Raw genomic sequence first — 25908 nt, 5'->3', positions numbered from 1 at the left:
TCTCAGATAACTAATTTTCACTGCTCTCACTCTTGACTTGTGTCCTTCCAACAAGGTCCAAGCTTCTCTTCCATACGTTACAGTTGGTATCACAATACTATCATGCAGCTGCTTATTTTTATTTTCATGTTCACTTATTTTCTTATCACTGCTTTGAATCAGCAACCTTTCTTCCTTGTTGTACCCTTTCAAGCACTTCATCCTCCAGACTTCCATCCTTACTCAACACACTAATGCACTCACATTTTTCATTTCCTCACCATCCAACCTAACTGTGCATTCAGTGACTTCATTTCTCTCGAGGACCATAACTTTACTCATCCCTACATTCACTCATCTTTAGATGCTGTTTCTTACACACTTCCCCAAACTCATTCACCAAGCCTTGCAGTTCCCCATCGTCTTCACCCAACTGCAAACAACAGAACAGGGAGTTTTCAAACGCTGACCTCTCTCATTAGGGGGGCTCCAACATCCACTGCCCTACTACCTCGCATCTCTTTTATAACTGATATTAAATAATTCTTTTGAAGTCGTGTGAAACTTCAAACTACGTGGCATGCTTAGTAAAATTGTATCTTATTATTTTCAGATGTGCTTACCTCTACGCCAGCATTGGAATTTTGACAAGATGCCCACATGTGCTATTTGCCACTTAAAATGGATACAGCTTTCTTATTTTCAGCTGCCAGCAGAACGTGAAATATTAACTTGCTCCACCAGTAGGGATTCCCGTCTTTTAAGAGTACGACTGGTCTCAACAGGATGGAGTCGAAGACTTTTCGTCTGCTTTCCTCTCCTCATTACCTCCCTGTCTCTTCCCGTTATACTGTTCATTGATCTTCTCATCAACTTTTTTTTTTTAACGAAGGATTGGAACAGAGAGAGTGTGTGTGTGTGTGTGTGTGTGTGTGTGTGTGACAGAGAGAGGGGGGGGGGGCTGAATAGACAGTGTTATCCATGTTCTGTTCGGTCCTCTAATGCTTTCGTTAACCAGTATTCTCAAACTTTCATGTAAAGAGCAGTTCTGGAAAACTCTTCCCAGTTTGTCTTTCCCACTGCCTATGACCTGCAACAGACGGAATTTCCATAGTCTATGTCTCTCGAAATTAGTGACTGATTTTGCCTCCCGTCCGATTCTACTAATGGACATTTTTTTTTTTCCTGTTCTCAGTCTTTATTTCTTTCCTCTCCATAATCAAAAGATAGACAGAGAAGCATGTATTAATATGGTGTGCTCTAACGGGAAACTGTCGGAAAAGATACAGAATGCTTAATTTTAGAAATATAGGCTACATTTGCTTATGAACGAAAACAATCATGTAATTGTACTATGTAAATATGTGCATGATGTATTGCGAATTTTTAGCCACCTACTAAACTGTATAATGTATTATTAATGGACAAAATATTAACGTAAATTATATTTCAATCAGTCAAGGTATACCATGTACAGAGTCTGTTCTATGTAACATGTATGCTCGATAATGCTTATTTTGTCAATAAACAACTACCTAACTATCGACCGAACACAACTGTAAATGTCTGACACTCATCAACGCTATCATCATTAACATTACTCCTATAATAGTGTACAGCATAACGAAACATGGATTAGTGCCCTTTATGGGTGGGTGTCCTTGCCTTCTTGTATGGTTAACTATAACTTGTCCTTGCCTTCTTGTCCTTCTTGTATGGTTAAGGAGAACTTGCCCTTCAATCATCATTCTTATCATTACCCTTTCTACCTATTTAGAAGATCCATGACAGGTTCCCTCTTCAGTATATCTTGGAGTGTTGTTATCATTATATTTTCCTAATCACTTCATTTCATTTTGATTCTCTCTGCAACAGAGGGTCAGTGACAATACTAAAGGTATATGTGGATGGAAACAGTAAGTTTCATGGTGTGGCAAGCCGTGTTGAACTATCCTCCTGCAGTCCCACTTATCATATCTGCTGGCTTCAGAGAGCTCCATAGAGGTGCACTAAAAGATAATATGTGTCAGCTGGTAAATGAAAATAACTGGGTAACTGAATCAAAACTTGCCAAGTATTATATACTACTACTTTTGGGATTACAGTATGGCGTCTGGCAATAGATAGATATAGGTAGATTTTACCAAACATACGGGGAAGACTGGGTATATGAGTTGGCATGGGAATAATAAAAAGTTGACGATGGTAAGTCATAGGCCTTACCATAATGGCTACAGCCCGCTTGTTCTACTGTAACCTGATAAAGACCTCCAACTCTTTTCATCTCTGCTAATGGCCAAGTGTCATCACCTTAGAGCGGAGATATGACTAGTAATAAAGGAGACTCAATTGTACGTCAAAAGAAAGGCTATGATATTTCATGCAGCCATGCCAGTATTCAAGCATTGGGAGTGGACCAGTTCCATCAGGCGAAAATATACCAACCATAACAAAAGTTAGTTCTCAAGGATTTGCTACTTGTGAATTAACAGAGGGATTTCAAAGTGGCATGAATTATTCAAACGGATAAAATTAAACCTATATATTGAAACAGTTACCTGGAGAAGTCTGACAGAAACTGCTATATCTTCACAATAAATAAAGTCTCGAAGGGTGGGTATAATTTCTTACATTACATGGCTTCATGACGAAGGAATGGCTATTACTGTTCTGTCGTTTCGATAATATACTCTGGCTAACACACACTTGAAAGAAACTCCGCAACATTCAAAAGGCCAAACAGAAATACTTAAATGCTCCAGAAATTTATTACAGTTATATAGTGTAAGGTGATGTAGTGACGTCTGAATCTCATCTTCAACGGATACATCGACTAGAAAAACAGAAAAATTGGTAATTCATTAACTTTTTGTACTTCACCACTTGAAAAGGTAACGAAAGTTGCTAATATAATATGACAAATGAGTTTATGTGTAAGTAGCGAGGGAATAAAGGAGTATATGGATAAGAAGAGTATGTGTATTTGTAGGAAAGAGTTAAGGTGCGTATGTGTAGACGTAGAGCAGACCAATCGAGTATCCGGCCACAATGACCTCCTCGTAGCCGTCACCATCAAGGTCACCGTGGGCCATCTTGCCTGTGGGGTCAATGGAGCACATTATATCACCTTCCAACCTACAGGATTGCAAACCACCATGACCTTTGACACTGCTTCACCCTTGAATGGGACCGTTAATAAAGCATGGACACTCTAACCTTACAAGACTTCTGACATTACATGGCATCTGACCTTGCATGAACAGACCTCACCTGACCTCTGACTTTAAATAAATTGACCTCATAACCTCTGACCTTATATGACTCCGACCTCAAATGACCTCTGACTTTACACGATCTCTGACCTCACGTGGCCTCTGATTCTACATGATCTTTGACCTTACATGACCTCACCTATTTATGTTTAATATTCTCGCGCAACAAAATCAGTTTTTTTTTCCTCTTTGAACCTTTTTTGACCTACTGTTAACGAATTCTTAACCATCATGACCCATACGGACCTACATTGACCTTACCTACAGTGGTCTCCTCCGTATCAACCAGTATGTGTTTCTCATACCCCCAATCATCACGGTCATCGGAGTTTGGCCATAGAATATATATCCGGCCATCGTCGTCACCAGAGACTAGGATGAATGGCTTGTGTGGGCTGAAGAGGAGATAGATAGATAGATAGATAGATAGATAGAGAGAGAGAGAGAGAGAGAGAGAGAGAGAGAGAGAGAGAGAATTACTGTACATCGTGTTAATAAAGATTGCATCACAACAGATTAAATAGCGCCATCAGTTTAAATTAACTTCCTTAAGCTACAAAACATTACACTACCCCATTTCTGACGTTACTTATGTTACCATTGGCCATGTCACTCTACAGGAGGCATTGGAGTACAGATTACAGAACGGCAGCTTATTGGGTCAAGCTATCATACATCATCTCATCTTATGTTAGTTTACGTGTTGTCAAATTAACTTAGGTATGGTTAGTTCAGTCTAATTTCCTTGAGATGCTAGCTTTTATTTTTTTTTATCCCATTCAATAATCCATCATCCACAAACTGGCTCTCGTTTTGCTTTAGAAGTTCTTGTTATGTTATGCTAAGTTAGATTAGATTAAATTAGTTTAAAATACATCGTACAAAAATTTATAAGGTATAGTTCTATTCAGAGTCTGTCATTCGCCAAGTCATTCTTACATACGGCACTGGGATAGATGGTTAAGATAGGTTAGATCAGCTTACTTTAGATTACAGTAAGTTAGTTTCAGGTACCCCACACTTCAATTTTACAAGGCTGCAATTACTCCACTCACAGTCCGTCCTCCGCTACGTCTTTCTCATATGCAGCATTTGGGTAGTAGGCCTTGGGGGTGCCCGGGGACATGGTGTAGCCTCCTGGGACATGATTGGGACGAAAATTATCAGCGATCTTGAAGTAAGTGAAGTTGTCTGTCCTGTTGGTGTAAAAAGGGAATGAGGTGGAATACGGGCAAAAAGACAGAAAGATAGGTCAAGTTATGCAGAAGTCTCTCTCTCTCTCTCTCTCTCTCTCTCTCTCTCTCTGACCCACCTGAAATCGTCCGGGAAAAGGTAAACAGATACATGTCCGGCCTTCAGGTCGTTACAGTACTCCGTGGCCACAAACTCGAGTGCTCCGTCCCTGTTGAAGTCGTCCACCACGACATCGAACACTTGACATGCGTTCTCGTTAATAATTCTTGATCTGATCTAAGTAAGAGGATGAAATTTCTAGGAAAAGAGGAATATCAAAGACCGAAAAGTTTGCAAAAGGTTTCTTCCAAACAAAGACGAACAAAGAACAGCCAAAATCAAGATCATTTCAGTTCTAGATGCTTGGACTCATTATAATGAAAAGCCTCTGATGCCTTTATTTGTGTTTTAAAAGCTAATCAGAAGGTATTTCAGATATAAAAATAAGTTACGTGTACAGAACAGCCAGGGTCATAGAAAGATATTCAAATCCACACCCACCTACCTGTGAAGTATCAGACCAATTATTATCCGTGCTCTCAGTCCAATATAAAGACATTCTTTCCTTCAAGAACTCCCCCACAACGATACAATCATATGACCTCCCGCCAGCGCTCAGGGTCACCAGGTCAAAGCTGACATCAGGCCCCTCAGTGGACAGAACGTGTTGACTCCAGCCCTCACTGAAGCTGCCGTTCGCGTTTTCAAGCCACAACAACTGCGTCTCGGTATGTCCTGCGTGATAGAGAGGTGGCGGTTAGTGAAGAGGAGGGAGGGAGGAATGATTGCGATAGTTGTGTGGGTGTGGTGGTGCTGGTGGTGGAGAGGGAGGAGTGATTATGCTACTGTGTGGGTGGGATGAGAGAAGGTGAGAGGTTGGGGTAGATTTGGCTATGGCTGTGACAGTATCCTTTGCGATGGGGAGGTGGTGTTTAGCAAGGAGAGGAGGGGGGGAAGGAAGTGTGATGGTGATAGTGGTGTGGATGTGGTGATGATGGTGACGAGAAAGGGTGAGGAGTTGGGGTGGTTGTAGTTATAGTAATGAAGGTTGTGACAGAGACAGCCGCAGTGGTGGTAAGGGAGGGTACGAGATCGATTGGAGTGGTTATGGTTGACAGAAATAATGGTAACAGTAGAGGAAGGGTGGTAGGTAAGTGTTTGGTTTTGGTGGTAAGGGAGAGAGAGAGAGAGGAAAAGGGAGTGGAGAGGAACGATAATTGTGGTAGGGATGGGTGAAAGGTATGGATGGTTGTGGTTGTGATGGTGGTGGCTGTGACAGAAGTAGTGGTAAGGCTGGATTAATTAAAGTGGGGATGGCGGTTATGGTAGGGATGGTGGTTGTGGTAGGGAGGGGTGGGAGGGAGAGATGAGAATGGTTGAATGGGAGGGAAAGCAAAAAGATTGTGGTAAAAGCAATAATACTGTACAGTTGTTACATAACAACAACATTAACAACAACAACAATATAATAATAAAATATAATAATAATAGCAAAAATAATAATACCAATACACCTACCAATTATGAGTGGCATGTGGAAGCGAGCCGTAAGAGCATCCAGGTCTCCATCCACGTCCATATCCTTCCACATGACACGGTGATATGCCCAGTCTTGCTAGAGGAGTGGTAGAACAGTGGTAGTGGTGGTGGTGATGGTGGTGAAGGGTATAGGGATAGGGAGTTGTGATAGTTTTAGTACAGGTACACTGTGTGGTTTTGGTAGCAATGGTGGTAGAGAAACAGCTACAGTATGCTGGAGGAAGCAGATACAAAGACCGGTGCATGAGTGCACGCGTGAATATCGCTATTACCATAATATTAACAACCTTAATTACCTATGGAGGTCAAAGGACTGATCCAGACGGTTTCAACACACACAATCAATTCTCGACAAGGGAGAAGTGAGGCACAGACAGATGAGATACAATGCTTAATCATTACCCTCACTGAGTTTCCAATCCCCGCAGGCCGTGTTGGAAACACCTAACATGAGAAGCAAATCTTTTTGAACACCGGCAGCACGATTGTGACTCAAATCGACCACTGGTTATTCTGACAATCTGACTCAAGTCGAGCAGCTTATCAACTACACTATTAAAGCTGTGTGTGTGGAGAGGGGGGCAGAGGGGAAGGGGAGGTACTCACAGTATCAAGCGATGCAATATTAAATGGCCCTCTAACGGGATCCTTGGTAGTATCATACATCTGTAACTGGCCAGCCTGTTTGCCCGGTACCAGAAACCCAGACGTCCAGATCACACCCTCACTGCCCGCTACTGAACCTGGTAAGTGAGGAAGGCACTGAGTGAAACTAGGTGAAAGCGTTGCACTACTACAGCTAGTTTCCTCGTAGCCTCAAAGTTTTCAGGGAGTCACCACCAGTACAGTCGGCATGAAAAGTCCTGTCACATTTCTTGTATCCCTCTCTCTCTCAACGATATCTGACAATAAGTGCGTTGGACCTGCATCATATAGCGCTTATGACGCTGATCTGAGGCTAAATGAAGTCCCCAGCGTCTGTTGTTGCGGATTCACCAAGCTGATTTTCGGAGTGCATGGAAGGAATATCAGGAAAGACGACAGAAATTTTAATGTCGATCGTATATGGAAATATTAACGAAAGGCCAAGGGCCATATATTATAAACCAACCTAAGCTTTTCTACCATCAATAATGAAACAATGAACTTATGATTTTCAAAAGCAAGCAATGCGATCCTCGGAGGTCAACATACTTTTTCAGAATACTACATGTTATCACGATCAAAAGATGCTGTGGCATTGGAAGGTGCTACATGAAATATTTTTATGTGATGGCAATATGAAGCACACTAAAATCATGAGAAGTAAGGATACTCTAGTGGCAACTGAGGAGGAATGAAAAATATGGAAAGGCTGGATATGCTGCTGGAAGCGGATTGTCTGAGAACTTTTGCTCGTGATAGTGTTTTATAATTGTCTGATTGAAAAGGGTAGCAAATCAATGTCTGTGACTACAAACGACAGTTACACGTAAAATATGCGAATTCACCACATCTAACAAGTGAATATTTTGATTCCACTAAGTATCTGGTGCGGGAGATTGGAGAGGAACGCCTTCACATGGTGGCACTGATTTGATCGGATGGTGGAACTACCCAGTTATGCAATCGTTCTTCATTTCCCTCCTTATCCCCCGAAAGGAGGATGATGGACTTTGGAAGAAGGGCAATGTCGGCCTCAAGTTCAGGGGGGCCTGAAGCTGCTCTACTGCTGCTGTTGCTGCTGCTGCTGCTGTTACTACTACTACTACTACTACTACTACTACTACCACTACTACTACTACGGTAGTACGACTACGACTACTACTACTGCTACTGCTGCTGCTGCTGCTACTACTACTACTACTACTGCTACTGCTGCTGCTGCTACTACTACTACTACTAACTTGATAGCTAACTAACTATATCATCATCACTCACTGGGCAGGTAGTCAGGGTTGTTGGGCCAGTATGCAGACTTGTCCATGACCTCAATGTGCCAGCTGGTGATATTGTGAAGGTAACGACCAGGGGACTTTATTCGGTACACTTCATCGAACTGGGGAGGCAGTAATAGAAACACGTCAGCTGCGGATCTAGATGGGGGTTCCTGGGAGTCAGAAACATACTCCCCTGCCCCCCATTTTTTTTTTTTTTTTCGTTCAATTTTTCACACTACCAAATATTGTGCCAATCCTATAACCAAATGGGTGCCTGGTGATCTGGTGAGATAAGACACCCCGGACGGACGTTCCCATTAAGAGTTTAGATCCGAGGGCTGGTTGAGGTTTATTTGTTCACATAATGCCACTAAGGGCTGGCGACTGGTCACTGGTCTTATTAAACGTCTGAATCAAGTATCTTTGCTCCTGGCTCCTACGCTCCTGATTAGGCAATAAAGGATCGGACGACAAATATGGACAGAACAACTCAACAAGTATACAGAATTATATAGTCAACGAAAAATACCAATACATGTTTAGATACTGTAATTCTTACAGAATATCTGGTTTATGACAGTAAGAATACTTTAACACTGCGATAGTGTATACAAGGCATTTCTTGTTAATGTAAATATCATATGCAGGAGTGTCTCAATGGACCAAAAAAAAAAAAAAGTGTTGTGACCCCTTTTAACAAATGCTGGACCCGTCCTGTAAGGGAAAGAAAATCACTTACATTCACGGCCCCAGTAGTAAGTCTATGAATCAGTGTAACGCTTATTCTTACTGTCAGGTTACTGTGGTACACTTAAAGGTATATGACCAGCCTAGCCCTCTTGGTGACATGGTATTACTGTACATGATCAAAAACGCTCCGGTTAGCTTTTGAGGATCGAATCTATGCAGGGCCGTCTGTCTACATGAGCAGTGTTATCATTAGATCACCAGGCGAATAAAACATGATACAGAAAATGATAAAAAGTAAGAAAGAAAGCATTACTAACACCTTCCGCTGAGTCAAAGGTCGAGAAGTAGATTGTCCAGCGGTCTACGTATCCTAGGGTGTCGTCCTCAGAGAAGTACGCCTCAATGAAGGCCGGGTTCTGGCAAGGGAATACGAAAATAGAGGGGTGGGTGGGGAATCAGTAACCGTGAAGAGACAGAGAACACATACCTAAGTACAGTGCTCGACAGATGCGGGACCACATTCCCTAAAGTGGGGAACCTTATAAGGCTTCGCTTGAGTAGAAAGTCTCTCTTATCGAGTCACTTAACTACCGGGCCGCATCAAGAGATGTTCCTGGAACTAAAGACATGAATGGATGAAATGTGAACGGAACTGGTGAGAACCTGCAAAATGAGAATGTGTGAAATAATACAAGAAACGGCGGCAGAAAAATGGAGGAGAGTCATGCCGTGAAAATATGAGAAAGCGAGGAAACTTCAGAAACGGGAGCATGGAGAAAATCATTAAATAAAAAAGAAGCAGCGTCCAATGGTCCACATACTGGAACTGTTGTCTTTAGGAGTACATCTCCTTATAGTCTGGATACTCGTAAGGGAGAATCAGAGAAAAAAAAAAATAGAAAGGTTGACGGAAATGGTGGAGAAGCGCTGAGAAATGTAGGAAAGACATATAAATGCGACTGAAAATTTGAGAAATGATGAAGAAACATGATAAATGACTGGGAAAAATCAAATAAAGTTCACAACAACTGTGGGAAAGAGGAGAAATAACAGCAAAAATTTAGGCTAATAAAATTGAAAATCGTTGGGAATGGAAAAATAGCATGGAAAATGAGAGAAAGTTGAGAAAAACTGTGAAAAGATGATAAATGGCGGGAACCATTATAAGGTGGAGAGAAATAGTACCCAAAGGTTCATGTACAGCACTCCAGGCTGAGTGTAACAGGAGGAAATGGAAAAAAAAAAAAAAAAAAAAAGGGAGGGAATTAGTAAATGTGAAAGAAATGCAGGAAATTTCGACAGAAATTGCAGGACGTGTCCTAAAAGGCAGGAAAACATGAGAAATGATGAAGGAAAAGGTTGACAATAGCCTATTAGTGGACACTGAAAATATGAAAAACTACTAAAATATGATAAACCAGTGAGAACAGGATTGGTGGATAGGAATGGCAGGTCAAAACGAGAAAAAGCAAGGAAACATGAGAAACAACAGAGAAACATGAGAAATTATGAGGAAACAAGAGATGGAGAGGAATTGTGAGAAGTGGATAAAACAGCAGAAGACCTGAGAAACGGAGAAGGAGATAAATGTGCCAGGGACTTGCAAATGAAAGAAGAATACTACAAACTGCAAGAAAACATGAGTAAAGGTGAAGAGACATGTGAGAAACCAGGCAAATGAAAAATAATACTATCTATCTATCGATATACCTAGGCTGCTTCCCCCAAGGAAAGGGAGGTAGCCGAGACAGGACGACACACTCCCCATTTACTCATCCATTCAAACACATTCATTCACATCTTAGCCCCAAAGGGGAGAACGGACAGATCCTCACCGCACCACACCGCACAAGGGTCAACTGGGCAATGCAATCAGGGACATCCGCAGCAGGGCCCAACAGCAGAATTGGTTTACCCCTGCCACATCCTAACAGACCCATCCCCTTACCCGCACCTGACCTGACTAGCTGATCAGACCATATGCGGAAGAATATCCCCTCAGGGCTGCGTCATCACTTATTCATTCACAATTTCTCTCCATTTATTTCTGTCACGCACAGCCACTCTTCCTTGTTCAACGGACATCCTTCTCGCATCCAGCGCTCTCTTCACACTGTCCATCCATCCTATTCGTGGTCTTCCTCTCAGCCTTACACCTGTCACATCAGATCTAGTTATCTTTTTCACCAATCGCTCATTATCCATTCTCTCCATATGCCCAAGCCATCGCAACACCCTCTGCTCAACTCTACCAGCCATCTCCTGAACAACTCCAGTTCTCCTTCGCACTTCATCATTTCGCACTCGATCCATACGCGTCACTTCACACATACTCCTCAGATACCTCATCTCCATTACATTCAAACTTTTCCTCACTGCTACACCCATATTCCATTTTTCAGCCCCATATAACGCAGTCGGTACCACAACACCCTCATACAGCCTTCTCTTTACATCCATTCTAAGCGAACGACATCTAAACACTTTTTTCATTCCTCCCAGCACCTTTCCTACTTCATTTATTCTAAACTTCACTTCTGCATCTATTCTTCCATCCACAGCAACATGTGACCCTAGAGGTAGAGTGTTTTAAATATCTAGGGTCACATGTTGCTGTGGATGGAAAAATAGATGCAGAAGTGAAGTTTAGAATAAATGAAGTAGGAAAGGTGCTGGGAGGAATGAAAAAAGTGTTTAGATGTCGTTCGCTTAGAATGAATGTAAAGAGAAGGCTGTATGAGGGTGTTGTGGTACCGGCTGCGTTATATGGGGCTGAAACATGGAATATGGGTGTAGCAGAGAGGAAAAGTTTGAATGTAATGGAGATGAGGTGTCTGAGGATATGTGTGGAGTGACGCGTATGGATCGATGCGAAATGATGAAGTGCGAAGAACTACCGTACTAAAACTACTATGACTACCACCATTGCGACTACCACAGCTACTACTTTCCACAACTCTTTCCTTACCGTGATTTCTCTAGTGCCGAGGAGTCTAGGCTGCCAGTCGGGTTTCTCGAGCTTCGTGGTAGTGCTGTAGAGCAGGGCATGTGGTACCACCGCCATCACCAACATCATCACCACCTCCGGACTCCATTTTGTTCCACCCTGTGCCCTAGATGGTGAAGATGTAGCATACGTAAAGTTCTTTCTCATGATAACGGACATACAGTATATATATATATATATATATATATATATATATATATATATATATATATATATATATATATATATATATGTATATGCTAGAACCTTGTCAGTTCATAATGACAACATATACAGACTAACTGTTGCTAATCTGTGGTGCTTTCACCAGGGACATCCGTAAGTTCGTACTTGGCCAGCATGAGGAAGCGCTAATTCTGCCTAAGGCAATTCCTCCAAAGAAACGAAAAAAAAAAAAAAAAAAAAAGTTCAAGCCTGCAGTGGACCTCGTACAGACAGACTGATACAAACATCTCCAGCACAGGTGAAGTACAGTTGAAGTCAAGAGATGTTACAATTATTAGAAAAGTGAAAAAGATCTGGCAAGTTTAGGATTATGATACAGAATGGAAGTGTTAGGACTAGACTGGTGGAGCGGTGTGGGGGGAGGGGGGGATGAGTCGACTGGTATGATGATGGAACATATCACATAGAGTTGGTGTGTGTTCCTTGTCAGGTGTTACGGGTCTCACACACTGGGGGAGGGGGGAAGCAAGAGGAGAATGGGGAGACAGTGAGGTAATAGAGGAGGGAGATAGTGAGGGAGGACGGGGGAGGGTACAGTGAGGGAAGAGGGAGGAGACCGTGAGTGAGAAGAAGCGGGTTGGTAGGGTGGGGAAGGGGGGAGACAGTGAAGGGAAGAAAGAGGGATGATAAGAAGGGAGGAAACGGGGGACAGGCAGTGGGAGAAGAGAAGAGGGAAGCAGTAAGGGAAAAGGGGGAAGTGGTGAGGGAAGGGAGGGAAGTAGTGAGGGGGGGAAAGGGGATAGCTGCAGCGCAGGATTGAATAATCAGTGAAAGTTACATAGCGGTCTAGAGAGGATCTATGGAACAGCTAATTTACTTGCCTATTTTCTACAATGCACGTTAACTCCTTCAGTACCAAGACGGCAATTGTTTTCCCTGTCACCGAAATATTTTATTCAGTTTAGAAGAGATTCGTTGTAATGAAGGGGTTAGAAACAGTATCCATAAAACCCATTGGTGTCATGACTATTCCCTCCCCCCCATCCACCACCACACACACCCCCACATTCAGCCACTCATGCTCTCACGCACTTAATCAAGCAGGCACACACACACACACACACACACACACACACACACACACACACACACGCAGAAAAAGTTGGTCTACTTTTCCAGTGGGTTTATCTCGCACTCAGGGCATGTCTGTCACTTTCCTCCTTGACGTATTATATCAAAGACAATCATACATGAGCGGGAAAAAAACAAGATCTTATTAGTTTAGGAATATTGGTAAGCAGAGTAAAATAAAAAGTAAAGGATGGGATACAGTATGTTAAAACTTTGTCATGGACTGTACACATATCTTAATAAGAACACACAGACTACTCAACCGCATGAACTAACAAGCGGATATAGAACGCGATACACATCATAATACACTGCATACATACATACATAAAGTGAAAGAAAATTACGCACACTCACTCACTCACACACACACACACACACACACACACACACACACACACACACACACACACACATACACACGATCATTAACGAGAAATATATACTAAGTAGGACAAAAAAATACGTAAATTGGTTACATACATATATATACTTTATCAAGCACAGTAGGGCATATAGATAAAACACAGACTTACAGAATACCTGTACAGCCAAAGATACACACACAGACGCATACACAGACACACTTACATGGCTGCCGATTAAATGAACCAGGAGGGAATGCAGCAGGTATTTACGAGATTTTATACCAATAAGGTGTATATGAAGGAGGACGGTGTGGGAGGGTAAGGGTGTGTATTGCAGGTGTGTGTATTCCCAGTGTGAAGGAGAGGAAAGTAGATGGTATGTACTGTACCATACATGTAATAGATCCCCCCCCCCTCTTCTGTCTCTGTCTTTGTCTGTCTGTTTGTCTAACTGTCTGTCTGTCTGTCTGTCTGTCTGTATATATATATATATATATATATATATATATATATCTACCATGCATGTAATAAATCCACCTCTCTCTCTCTCTCTCTCTCTCTCTCTCTCTCTCTCTCTCTCTCTCTCTCTATTTATCTAATTTCGTTTTCGAACCTAGTTTGTCCACTGTTGATTAATCTCTAAAGTTAGTTGATAATCTTTACCCTATAAAAATCCCTTTACCTTGATTTAAAACTTTTATTATATTCTGCCTTGTGCCATATAATTTTATCTATTTACGAAAAACCCTCCAGGGTGAAGAACCAAGAAACAATCTCCATTACACTCTTAAGCCCAAGAGCGTTATGTACTTTGTCTATAACCTGATAACACCAAACGATTATTTTCCACTTGAGGGGAAACTCCTTGTGCTGGAAGGGTTTTATGCAATGTTCACTAACCTCTTTAGCCTGATTATATCTTCTGCAGTTTATTGTTTCATATCAAACAATTTTGTTCAGCTTTTAAAAAATCCTAGGGCTGAAGGGGTACAAAACCTGTGAACGATAAACCATAAGTCTCTCCATAAGCTCTCATATAAGGCCATAATATCATTTGCTTGAACGACTTAACAGCATTTCCTCCTTGGCGATTTTTTTTTTTTCATATTTCACCTTGATTAACTTGTCTGTTGAGAGAGAGAGAGAGAGAGAGAGAGAGAGAGAGAGAGAGAGAGAGAGAGAGAGAGAGAGAGTATAGCTTTCTGACATAACGCAGCGTGCGTCAGTAATACAAGGTAAAACAAATAGCTGGGGAGAAGATAATGCGAAAACTCCCGAAGCCAACGAGATTATCTGACAGCCGCGTACCCGAACTGATGTATTCATATCATACTTTCGATAATGACATGCTCAAAAATACGTACTGGTAACAGGAGCTACCTTTCACTATCGAAAGCTCTTAAGAGTTTCGGAGCTCTCCTGTCTTGGCTTTTACACTTTTTGCAGTCGTCCTACAATTATCATACAGGTAACTTACCAACAACCTACCACTCACTTCTCCCTGACCCCTTAGCTGATTGCCTCCACTAGCCTTAATGAAAATCTTATCTGATCAACGTTATTTCTACCAAAATCTGGAAAATCTCATTGGGGATCTCGTCATGCAGTCACAATTACCACTGGCTACCACACACTCCAAAAGAGGCTCTGAAAAAACTTTATTCGTGCAGATCCTATTTGTACGAGTATACATTATTCTAGGTTCTAGACTTTTCTTTTCGTTTATTTGTGACAGAATCGTCCCAAACGGAAGGCTGTTTGTAAATGAGCTCTAACTACAAAACACACCCAAACTGACCGGATTGATTATGGCCCTTAACTCCATTCAGTATCCAGTGACCTCTGCTAGTAAATTACAGCACTACAACGTCCTTACTTATATTTTACTTAAAAATTTCTCTACATATTGACCAGATTTCCTGAACGGAAAGTAAATAAAATAAATGTGCTGCACGTAACTGACATCAAATTTTAAGTTACCGTACCATAATGTACCAGTGGAGAAGCTCTCTCCACAAACTGGGGGGTCATGATCAAGCCAAGTCCTATTTTGGGGGGCTCCACAGCTACACACTGTGTACACATTAAATAACAGGAAACTTCAAATGGAGGCCAGAAACTTAATACTTAAACAGAGAAGCAATCTGATGAAAAAATGACGTACTTTGTGCCCTAAGTCCTGGTTATAAATACATCTGCATTCGCGAGATTCCATTATGGACGTGTTATGGGTGAACATATGACTGCAAACCTCCAACCTCAATAGCCTACTGTACTTCCCAATAGTCCATGATACATGAGGTCAAAAGGCTTGCAATATTTTCAGTAGATTTGACTTTTATCGCCATTCACAGATTCTTACAGGCACTCTCAATATTCACGTATGCTGTGTAAAAACTGTTGACACACCGCATGCCACTCTGATTCTGTTGCCCAACATTGGCTTACAACTCTTGTGACACTGCTAATTCTTAAGATAACAAATGTCACAATTCAAACATGTCATCCATTTTTAAAGTGCAGATTATAGTACTCTCAATCTGAAATTCATTTTTTCAGCCTTGTGCAATTTTATAGACCAGTTGGAAATACAGTTTTATAAAACTGGATCAGGAGCAGGAAGCATTATCTAACAGTAAAACGAAACTATCTGAGGTATGCTTGGTAACCAGTTTTAATATGTTTATGTAATAATTTTCAAAGGGCATCGAAATTTCGTGTGATGGGCAGAGATGGGGGCGGGGGTGGGAGTGGGGTTGAAAGGAGCTCATCGTAGTGTCTACCCTTATTTATGCCACGAATATAATGTGATATGGAAGCCAATGATGCAAATACTTACAGTGGGACTCAAAATAGTGTCTGAAAGGTGGCACTAATATAACAGTATCATGTGTAGAGGATTAATATGCTTCACCACAAGGAATTCCAATTTTCCAGGCACGTTACATACAAACTCAATCAAGAATGGTGGTTAAAAAGCTTTTCATTTCATTAACTACTCTCCCCTCAGTGACTCATCATAGTCTCTCTCTTCACCGGAGTGCTGCATCTTTTTCTTTATTATTATAACACTGAAATCTGCTCATATGAACTCTCTTTTCTTGCATATTATTTCCTGTAAGGCAAACATGGGGCACCCATATATCTGCATTCAGCGTTTTTCTGTACAACCTGCAGTGCAAGAGTTATCTGGCAATCTCAGTCTTTCACACATACATCTGGCTAACCGCTTTTTGAAAAACCTTGCTGCCCACGGAATTTCTTGGGGAAGGTGCTCAGCCTACTGTCCTTTGCCTACCGACACAGGAACGTGAAGCTCTTAGATCCAAATTGTGTGGTTCCTCCTTCAGCTAACTTTTTATAATGCTCCATTTCGTCCCCTCAGGGACATGCGGGACACTATGCTTAGCTCTTGAGGTTTTCCTGAATCTGTCTTTCCTCCCCTGGCTATGACCAAGTCTCAGATACAATACTCATATATCCACGCATCTTGATCACAAAAATAAAGTTACTGATAACGTTGGAAAGGAGCTTGGCTCGGTTGGAGTCTTCTTCTGTTATAGGGGCATCATACTTCAACAATTCAGTTGTTCCACAGTTGTTGACAACGAAAGCTCCACAGGTGTGTTACTGGTGAAAAAAAGTCGAAACACATTTATTGGAGGTTGTACTTGGAAAGTTCTAGGTTCCACCATGAAGATAAACAAATTTATTCTATGAGACTTTGCTGTTGGTTACTAATATTACTGCAGAGTGTATTTTTGACGAATGAATAATCCCTTCAGTACTCTGCATCACACTGATAATTAATTCTGTAAGTATCAGACTTTTTAGATGAAGGGGCATCTCTAGGAGCAACCATGTCCGTCTGTCCCTCACTAACGCTTTTCGAAAATGAGGTGTTTCACTCTTGTAGATTTTAGTGAAACCCATATCAGGGCCCTGAAACTCTTTCTTTACACCTGTAGACTAGCAACCCGTAGAAGGGTCACGAAGCTCCTGCATCTACCTAGAGTATACTCGTTTTTTTTTTTTTTTTTTTTTTTAATCGAGGCGAATATACTCTTTACAGCTTGGTAATGCTTCATGTCCGAATAACATCCTTGTGTTTCATACAATTACCAGGTTTCGATTCACATTATCTGTTATTTGAAGTACAACAATGTTATTCGGACATCTTGCATTCAGCCAGTCATCATCAATTTGTCAAATGCATCTTAGTCTCGATTTAAAAAAAAAAAAAAAAAAAGAGTACACTAATTTTGTACAATTTTTTTTTTTTGGTAACCCCCCCTCAATACACAGAAGGTTAAGTGCAAAAGCTAAACCGATCAAAATGTTTTTATTACTGTGGTATGGTGCAAGATGAAGAACACAGCAGTTATTAACTGTCACACCCACTACCCGTGTTATAAGTGGGCAATGGAAATCTCACAGAAGGGCCAATCAAGTCGAATAATAAGGTCACTTACAGTAATAACCTTATTTACACGACCAGCTAGAAAACTGTTAATTTCCTCAGTAGGATAATCTCTTTATACGTTTATTGCTGTCATGTGCAGTGAAGGAGTCGTCCAGCTTGAAAAGTCTCCTCTCGACAAAATGATATCAAATTCTGGTAAAGCGGAAAAAAATAAAAGATGTCCTCGTAGGAAAGGGGTTAATGGTGGCACTGTGATCAAATTAAGGAGCGTAGATGGAGCTACAGCGAAAGGGTTACGGCGCATATGTGTAGGCGTAGAGCAGACCAACGGAGTAGCCGGCCACAATGACCTCCTCGTAGCCGTCACCATCAAGGTCAGCGTGAGCCATCTTGCCTGAGGGGTAACCATGCATATCCTCTCATTAGCATGTACTCATTATGAACGGTGGGTATTAGCAGCAAAGTGGGAACATGCGCTGGACTGTGGCATGTTGGAAGACTGCTGGGTCTCAGGGAATAGATTATCATGTCTTATTCTTTGCTATCCTTGTCTTATTCTAGTAGTTTAATCACTCTTGTAGGAGCTGCCTAGCACGGGCCAACTGGCCTACTGCAGTTATCCTCTCTTCTTATGTTCGTACGTCTATGTCGAAAGTTGGAAAAAATACTACATGAACAAAATCGATGGCTATCTATTTAGCTGTCTATTGAATGACGCCGTATCCTGTAAGAGGACTGGCTTCGACAAAAGGACATCCAGGAAATTCTGTCGCTACTCAGTAGCGACTTCCCCCTCACGAAACACTACTTTCCCTTACTTACCTCCTTGCTTACCGTCTCCCTTTTCTGCAAAGCTCGTTACTGTCATACACTCTTCTTCAGTTGCTTTATTTTTATCTGACTGAACTAAGCCACTCCTACAATTTGAATACTAAGCCGCGCTTGCATAAATTCGATGAGCCTTAGTTCTAATACAGAATAGTTACTAAACAAATTGACCTTTTCACTCTGACCATACTTGACAATCAACTGAGCTAAAAGTGGTTAAAGATCAGTGTCATGTTAGAATATGTGTACCACAGTCAGTCTCTCACTACACGATTACACAATTATGCTCTGATCCTTTACGATCATACACCTCGCATTACTGAAATTAACCATGTGGAGAGGATGGAGGGTGAAAGACTGAAAAAGAGAGTGTATGTGAGTGAGGTGGAGGGGGGAAGAGGGAGGGGGAGGCCGAGGATGAGATGGAGGGATGGGATGGAGAGGTATATGATAGAAGGGGGTGTGAGTTGGAAACAGGGCAGTGAAATGGCGGGGGACAGGGCGACTTGGAGGCGATTTGTTTGTGGCCACCCCAAACGGGATTGAGGCGTCTGGCAATAGATAGATAGATAAACCTCTTTTATGTAACCTTTATTATTGTCTTTTTGCAACTGGGTCCTCAATATGTCACAGAAGATTGACTATTAAAGTTCTATTGCTGTCTATAGAGCTGATTTTCACATTTCCCCATACGGTATTTACAGTTGTGCTTGCATGAAAAAAGTTGTTAACACTGAAACAAATCATATACATAATGAGGACTTACTGTGCATTCTAGGACCATAGCGTGATCTCGAACTCTGACTTGACATGATGGCTAGATAAATACCCTTTGCTCTTGCATAACACTATTATACTGGACCCTGATAAATGACCTAAGTAACTATTCTTCTCTTTGTTGAGGTTTGTCATTACTTGACAAACCTTGACGTCTGAAATATTATTGCTCAGCAGAGGACTCATCTTCACAAAGGTGCTCCAATAATCTTGTACAAATTCTCCTAGCTCAAACTCGTAGATTTTAACTTTAAATGAATGATCTCTAACCTTTCATGGCCCGTGTCTACATGATTTTTACCTTAACATGAATTATCACCTTACATAACCGCTGATTACTCTCATTTGACCTCTAACTTCATTTCCCCTTGACCTTACCTATGGTTGTCTCCTCTGTATCAACGAGTATGTGTTTCTCATATAACCAGTCATCACGGTCATCGGAGTTTGGCCACAGAATATACATCCGACCGTCATCATCACCGGAGACAAGGATGAATGGCTTGTGGGGGCTGACAAACAGATAAATACGATATAATACCATTTTTATCAATATTCTGTGAGATATGTCCCTTGCGGTACAAGTACGGTAGGTCAAATAAGTTTAGGCTTGATTTTTAGCTTGACCTATACCTATGTCATAAATGCATTCATAACTACCAAATTATCATAGGCAAAATTAGGGTAGAAGGTTAAGGTTGTTACAATAATTTATATTAACCTACTCCACACTACAATTTTTGAGGCCCTTAACACCAGCTATAGTCTAGTAGCAGCAAAATGGGCCTCGTATATGCAGCATTATACTCTGTTTACTTTAAGCAGGTGTAAAACTGCCAAATCTCTATCTTGACTGCTGAGTCCTAGCAAGAGATGAGCACTAGAATATGGTATCAGTCACGATAAAGTGCTATGAGAAGGATTTAAGACTAAAGTAATGTCTTATTCTGCCACTCACCAAATGGAAATAGGCCGCAACGGGGCGAGAATCTCGAAGTTAGAGCGAATGAACTATAGCGTAAAATATGTTTAGATCTAATTAGGATTGGTTACGCCAGGAGATATTAGTTCAAAATACACATAATTACAGACACTGATTTTTTACAGCACTCACAGTCCGTCAGCTGCCACGTCGTTCGCATAGGCGTCATTAGGGTAGTAAGGCTTGGGGGTGCCCGGGGACATGGTCTGGGCTCCTATGATCTGGTTAGGACGGAAGCCGTCGGCGATCTTGAAGTACGTGAAGTCATCTGTTCTGTTATGGAGATGACATAGGTGGTGAGGTGGTGGATGGCATAAATAGATGAATGAAAGGAAGGACTGAGTGATAGATTGATATATAGACAATAGATGTATTAATCATCAACAAAGTTTGGAGCACAGAAATGCTTACAACAACAATGCTAGAGTACTTAAAGCAGAAGAGTCTTAACTAACGTCTAGTACCATTATTGTATTATTTCGCTAATGTTGTTCTGGTACTAAAATATTCCAAGTCCCCAATCTTCCCCTCTCCCTTCTCCCTCTGACTCACCTGAAGTCATCCGGGAACAGGTAAACAGTAACTTGTCCAACCCCCAGATCTGTACGGTACTCTGTTGCCAAAAACTCCAGCGCTCCGTCTCTGTTGAAGTCGTCCACTAAAACATCAAATACTTGGCCTGCGTTCTCATTTATGACTCTTGACATGATCTGTGGGAATATTAATAGGAAAATATGGAAGTTTAGTGGAAAAGGTGTAATTATGAATTTAGAGAAGCAAATATGAAAGTCATTTTCATCATTGAGGAAATGAGTTTATGAGATGTAATGGTATGGGATCTGTGACTGTAGCCAGTCACAGATTCCACTTACCTGTGAGGTATCAGACCAATCATTTGTAGGGCTCTCGGTCCAGAATATAGATGTTCTTTCATTCCAGAATTCCCCCACCACGATACAGTCATATGACCTCCCACCAGCACTCAGGGTCACAAGATCAAAGTGAACGTCGGGTCCGTCAGTGACAAGAATGTGTTGGTTCCAGCCCTCACTGAAGCCACCATTCACGTTCTGAAGCCACACCAGCTGGGTCTCGGGTTGCCCTGTGTGGTGATGAGGAACGAGTGAGTGGTAGGTGTGCGCGTGGTGGTTGTGGTAGGGTGAGAAATGCTGTATAAGTAGGTGCGATGTTTAGTTGACATGGTGGTGTAATGTGGTAGGGGTGGAAGAGACGGTGGTTGTGGCTGGGAGGGATAAGAAGGAGAGTTGAGGATGATGGGAAAAAAGGATGAGGGAGAAAAAAAGTAGGATTGGTGGTGATAGGTAGGAAGTTTTGGCTGCGGTAGCAAGAAACGGTGAGAAGGAAGGGATTGAGCAGGTGCTTGTGGGAGGGATCACAGAAAGGGATGGTGACTGAGGTATGATCAGGTGTGAGTTGCAGTGAAAGTAGAAACGATGTTTGGTTAGCATGGTGTGGTGACAGTGACAATGGTGTGGATACGGTGGTTATGGTGGGAGAGTGAGAAGTTTAACAATAATAACAAAAACAAAGATACTACTGCCACTACTTATGACAGTGACAACAACAAAATCAGCCGTACTAACAATGAACAATAAGAAAACACTGCCATACTTTGTCCACTTTAACTTAACCTACAATTTCCTTCTCTTCATTGTGAATGCTGAGCTGTAACTCGTAATTAAGACGACGGTATGGCGGTAATTACGAAGAACAGCTATGGAAAGGATGTATTCTGTCAGTGAACTGTGGGAAATATGCTGCAAAAGAACGAAAATCTTCGAATAGATAAAGTGAACGACTATTTACACAACAACAACAATGATAACACAGATGCGCCTACCAATAAGTGGGGTGTGGAAGCGAGCCGTAAGCGCATCTAAGTCACCGTCCAAATCAATGTCCTTCCACAGCACACGGTGGTACGACCATTCTTGCTGTGGGGTTTAGAGGACAATGATAAAGGTGGCTGTGGTATTGGTGGTTGGATTCGTGATAGTGATAGCGGTAATGGTGGTTGGGGTTGTGGTCATACTGTGTGGAAATGGTAAGAATGGTGTAAGTACCAATGATGGTAGGAATACAACTAGACTATTCTGAAGGAAAAGACGTGCATGTTAGCTCACAAACATATAATTACAAAATACTAATAATAACTGGCTGTTAGCTTACTGTGTAGGATGAGGGTGAAAATACACAGATCTTTATTCTACACTGTGGTAATTATTCGTCAACGTAATGCCGTATTTTGTGGGACGCTGGAGGTTTCGTAGCACCTCTATTTAGTTTTTTTTATTTTGCATAGCACTCATTAATATTCAGCAGGATGTTATTCATATCGTTTTAATATCCTCACAGTTTGCATGAATAACACAGAGTACAGGTGGATATTGAGGTGTAATGTGCAGAATAAATCGCTAAAGGAATAGGTGCTATGAAATATATAAAGCCGCTTGAAATTCTGCATACGGTGTGTGTATGTGTGTGTGTGTGTGTGTGTGTGTGTGTAATTCACCGGGTCGGTCAGGATCACTTGATGGTCGTGATCGTCAGCTTTTTACCCTCCCGGAAGGGAGCTGAGGGCTCATATAGTCCGATCTAAGGGCAAGGCTGTGACCTTCACACACGCACACACCCGTCCCCTTGCTCAAGGGGGACAGTAACCACCCACTTCGTCAGTGAAACTTTTCGCAACCTGAGCGAGGCGCGAACTCCCGTCCACCAGTTGGCAAGTGAGAACGTTACCACTGCACCAGCGAGCGGTGTGTGTGTGTGTGTGTGTGTGTGTGTGTGTGTGTGTGTGTGTGTGTGTGTGTGTGTGTGTGAAATACTTACAGTATCAAGGGATGCAATATTAAATGGACCTCCCACAGGGTCCTGGGTTGTATCATACATCTGTAGCTGGCCAGCCTGTTTGCCCGGCACCAGGAACCCAGACGTCCAGATCACACCCTCACTGCCCGCCACAGAACCTGGTGGGAGGGTATGGGAGGAGTGGGTTAGGAAGAGAGGAATCGAGAGGGACTGTGGGATGGAAGTTGTGAGAGAGATGAAGGAAGGGGGTGGGGAGGAGGGAGGGAGAAAAATGAAGGGAGGGAGCGTGGAGCAGAGGAAGGGAGAAGGATGATTACATTGTTGGGATTTGAATAACGGACGCTGAGAATACAAGGTGAATGGTGTAGAAGTAGCAAAATAAATAATATAGGTACTTATTTACATGTTCGAGCGAATGCAGGGCGATAATAAAGAAATTCTCCTTTGGATGACAGAAGTGAAAACAGTATCTGATAACTGAAGGAAGAGACAGTTTATAATCTAACACTTACTGGGCAGATAGTCAGGGTTGTTGGGCCAATATGCAGACTGGTCCATGACTTCAATGTTCCAACTGTTGATATCGTCAAGGTTGCGACCAGGGGACCTTACTCGGTACACCTCATCCAGCTGGGAGGTAGAATGCCTAGGATTAATGTCTATCAACTTCACAAGAGTCATTAAGTCACTCAACCAGTTTTCACCAATATCATCTTTCCCTATAATACAAGCAACATCCGAATTTATAATTCCATCCATCCATCCATTGCCAGACGCCATGTATCCCAAACAGGGTGGCCAAGGGCTTTGAGTTAATTGTTTTTACAGGGAGGGTCACTAATCCTCCACCAACCCCACTTGACACGTAGGGATGCCAACAGCATCTGGTGTTCCCAGGCGGTCACCCATCCAAGTACTAACCAGACCCAACGTTATAATTCACGACCCCAAATGTACTGCTGCGTCAAGTCAAAAGGGATATAGGAAAAAAAAAAAATTGTCCATGAAACTGACTAGCCCGGGAACAGATTCCTTTTTTTTTTGGTGGGGGGGGGGCAAGTGCGCCATAACACTACCGACTCTTATCACCAGCTTAAGAATCAAAGAGAAATAAATAATCAGGAGGGAAAAAACTACATTCACTAATATTCATAGCCGTATTGTTAACCCCTTCAACACGATGACTTTCTTTTTTCTCACTTCAGCAATGCTCCGCTTACTACAATTAGGAGTAAATTTCACTCTCCGTCTTGATGGCTGAGCTAAAACAAGATATTAACACAAGAAGATGGTGCAAATCAAGAGGAAGTGCAGTGAAAACGATAAAGCAGTAGCGTTCCGTACTGTTGTCTTATTCTGCCATTGAGTTTCGGGAAATACGCAGAAAAAAAAAGGACGAAAATTTCCGCCTAGGTAAATGAGTGAATATTAGCTCACTATTATGACCCTTGGTTTTGTGCATATTCTTGCAAACTCTAGAATGTTTTAATGACCACAGGAAAGGTGTCTGGGAGTGAATGGGTTATAAAGAAGCTCCACTTGCCCTTAGTACGAGGTCAACCCTGAGCTGAACAAAATCGTCTAGTAGTAATAAAAGTATTATTTATGAAGACACCCTCGCGTTGAAGGGGCTAATCCTTTGATCCCTACAAGTTCGCTCGACGAAGCATTATCGTCTGGTGTTAAAGCAAATATTTCTAGGTTTATCAATAGCACAGAATGGGTTACTCGACAAATACTAAAGTCTCTGACCACTAGGATTTTTGTCAGTTGAATAAAATTATTAAGTGTCAGCCTGAATAAATTAAGAATTCGAAAACTATCTAAATATACTGTATGAATAAAATATAAGGCAGAAAAGGTTTATGGATGAGGATGAAAAACACTACTAACGTTTCCCAATGGGTCGAAGGATGAGAAGTAGAGTGTCCATCGATCCACATATTCCAGGGTGTCGTCCTCGGAGAAATACACCTCCATGAAGGCTGGATGCTGGAAGGAGGATTTGAAAATATAAGGGAAAGTTAGAATAAGTCAAGAAATGATAGGGAAAACGATAATATAGCGAGAAAGGGGGAAAATGTAGATAAAATGGATGGTAAAAACAAAAACTGGTGAACATATAATTATGAGAAATGGCGAGTAAACGAGACAGATTTGACGACACTGGCGGCAACATGAGAAATGAGAGAAATACGAGGACAAAGGTGACAGGCAACATGAAAAATGGCGAAAACATAATAAATGACGCACAATTTATGGCGGAGAACACTCAGTATGGAGAAAAGGTTCAGAGAAATTGCAGGAACTTAGCGAAACGGCAGGGGGGGAAAAACGTGTAAAATGGTGGAGAAAAAGGTTAATTGACAATACAGCTGGAAATTGGAAAACATGAGAAACTACATTAAAGAGAGGGAAATGGGAGAGAAAAACATGTGGACGGGAATGGCAAGACAAAAAGAAAAATGGTGAGCTGTCAAGAAAAACTGCAGGAAAATATGAGAAATGGCAATGAAACATGATAAACGGCAATGGCATGAGAAATGATGACAAAACATGTGAAATGGCAAGAAACGCGAGAAACCGAGGGAAAACATGAGAAATTATAATGAAGCATGAGAAACGGTGGGAAAAACATGAGAAATAGTTATGAATAACGAAAATTGGTGGGCAAATATGAGAAACTGTGATGAAACATGAGAAAATGTAGGAAAACATGAGAAATAGTGATAAAACAAGAGAAACGGTGAGAAAATGTTAGAA

At 41.7% G+C, this 25908-nt stretch overlaps 2 protein-coding genes across 2 annotated transcripts in view; both read right to left on the bottom strand.

Annotated features, from left to right (window-relative positions):
* Positions 1 to 2975: 2975 nt before the first annotated feature.
* LOC145400710 (uncharacterized) lies at positions 2976 to 11786 on the bottom strand. The gene is made up of 10 exons (XM_080273176.1): positions 11601 to 11786; positions 8950 to 9048; positions 7944 to 8061; positions 6626 to 6766; positions 6003 to 6095; positions 4990 to 5219; positions 4564 to 4721; positions 4307 to 4447; positions 3513 to 3646; positions 2976 to 3076 (listed from the first exon to the last, which is right to left on the bottom strand). Exons 1-10 carry the CDS (start codon positions 11784 to 11786, stop codon positions 2976 to 2978), a joined length of 1401 nt encoding a protein of 466 aa, XP_080129302.1.
* A 6233-nt stretch (positions 11787 to 18019) lies between these two features.
* Positions 18020 to 25908, bottom strand: part of LOC145400594 (uncharacterized) — a 9633-nt gene continuing 1744 nt past the window's right edge. The window contains exons 2-10 of the mRNA XM_080273078.1: positions 25039 to 25137; positions 23658 to 23775; positions 23167 to 23303; positions 22175 to 22268; positions 21186 to 21415; positions 20866 to 21023; positions 20446 to 20586; positions 19710 to 19843; positions 18020 to 18120 (exon numbers count right to left, since the gene is read on the bottom strand). Coding sequence (XP_080129204.1) covers positions 18020 to 18120; positions 19710 to 19843; positions 20446 to 20586; positions 20866 to 21023; positions 21186 to 21415; positions 22175 to 22268; positions 23167 to 23303; positions 23658 to 23775; positions 25039 to 25137 — 1212 coding nt within the window. The remainder of the gene's footprint in view (positions 18121 to 19709; positions 19844 to 20445; positions 20587 to 20865; positions 21024 to 21185; positions 21416 to 22174; positions 22269 to 23166; positions 23304 to 23657; positions 23776 to 25038; positions 25138 to 25908) is intronic.

Source organism: Coenobita brevimanus, chromosome 1, assembly GCF_032717465.1.
Source record: "Coenobita brevimanus isolate Jiangsu-jjx chromosome 1, ASM3271746v2, whole genome shotgun sequence".
Lineage (NCBI taxonomy): Eukaryota > Metazoa > Arthropoda > Malacostraca > Decapoda > Coenobitidae > Coenobita > Coenobita brevimanus.
This window is presented reverse-complemented; position numbering and strand designations above follow the sequence as displayed.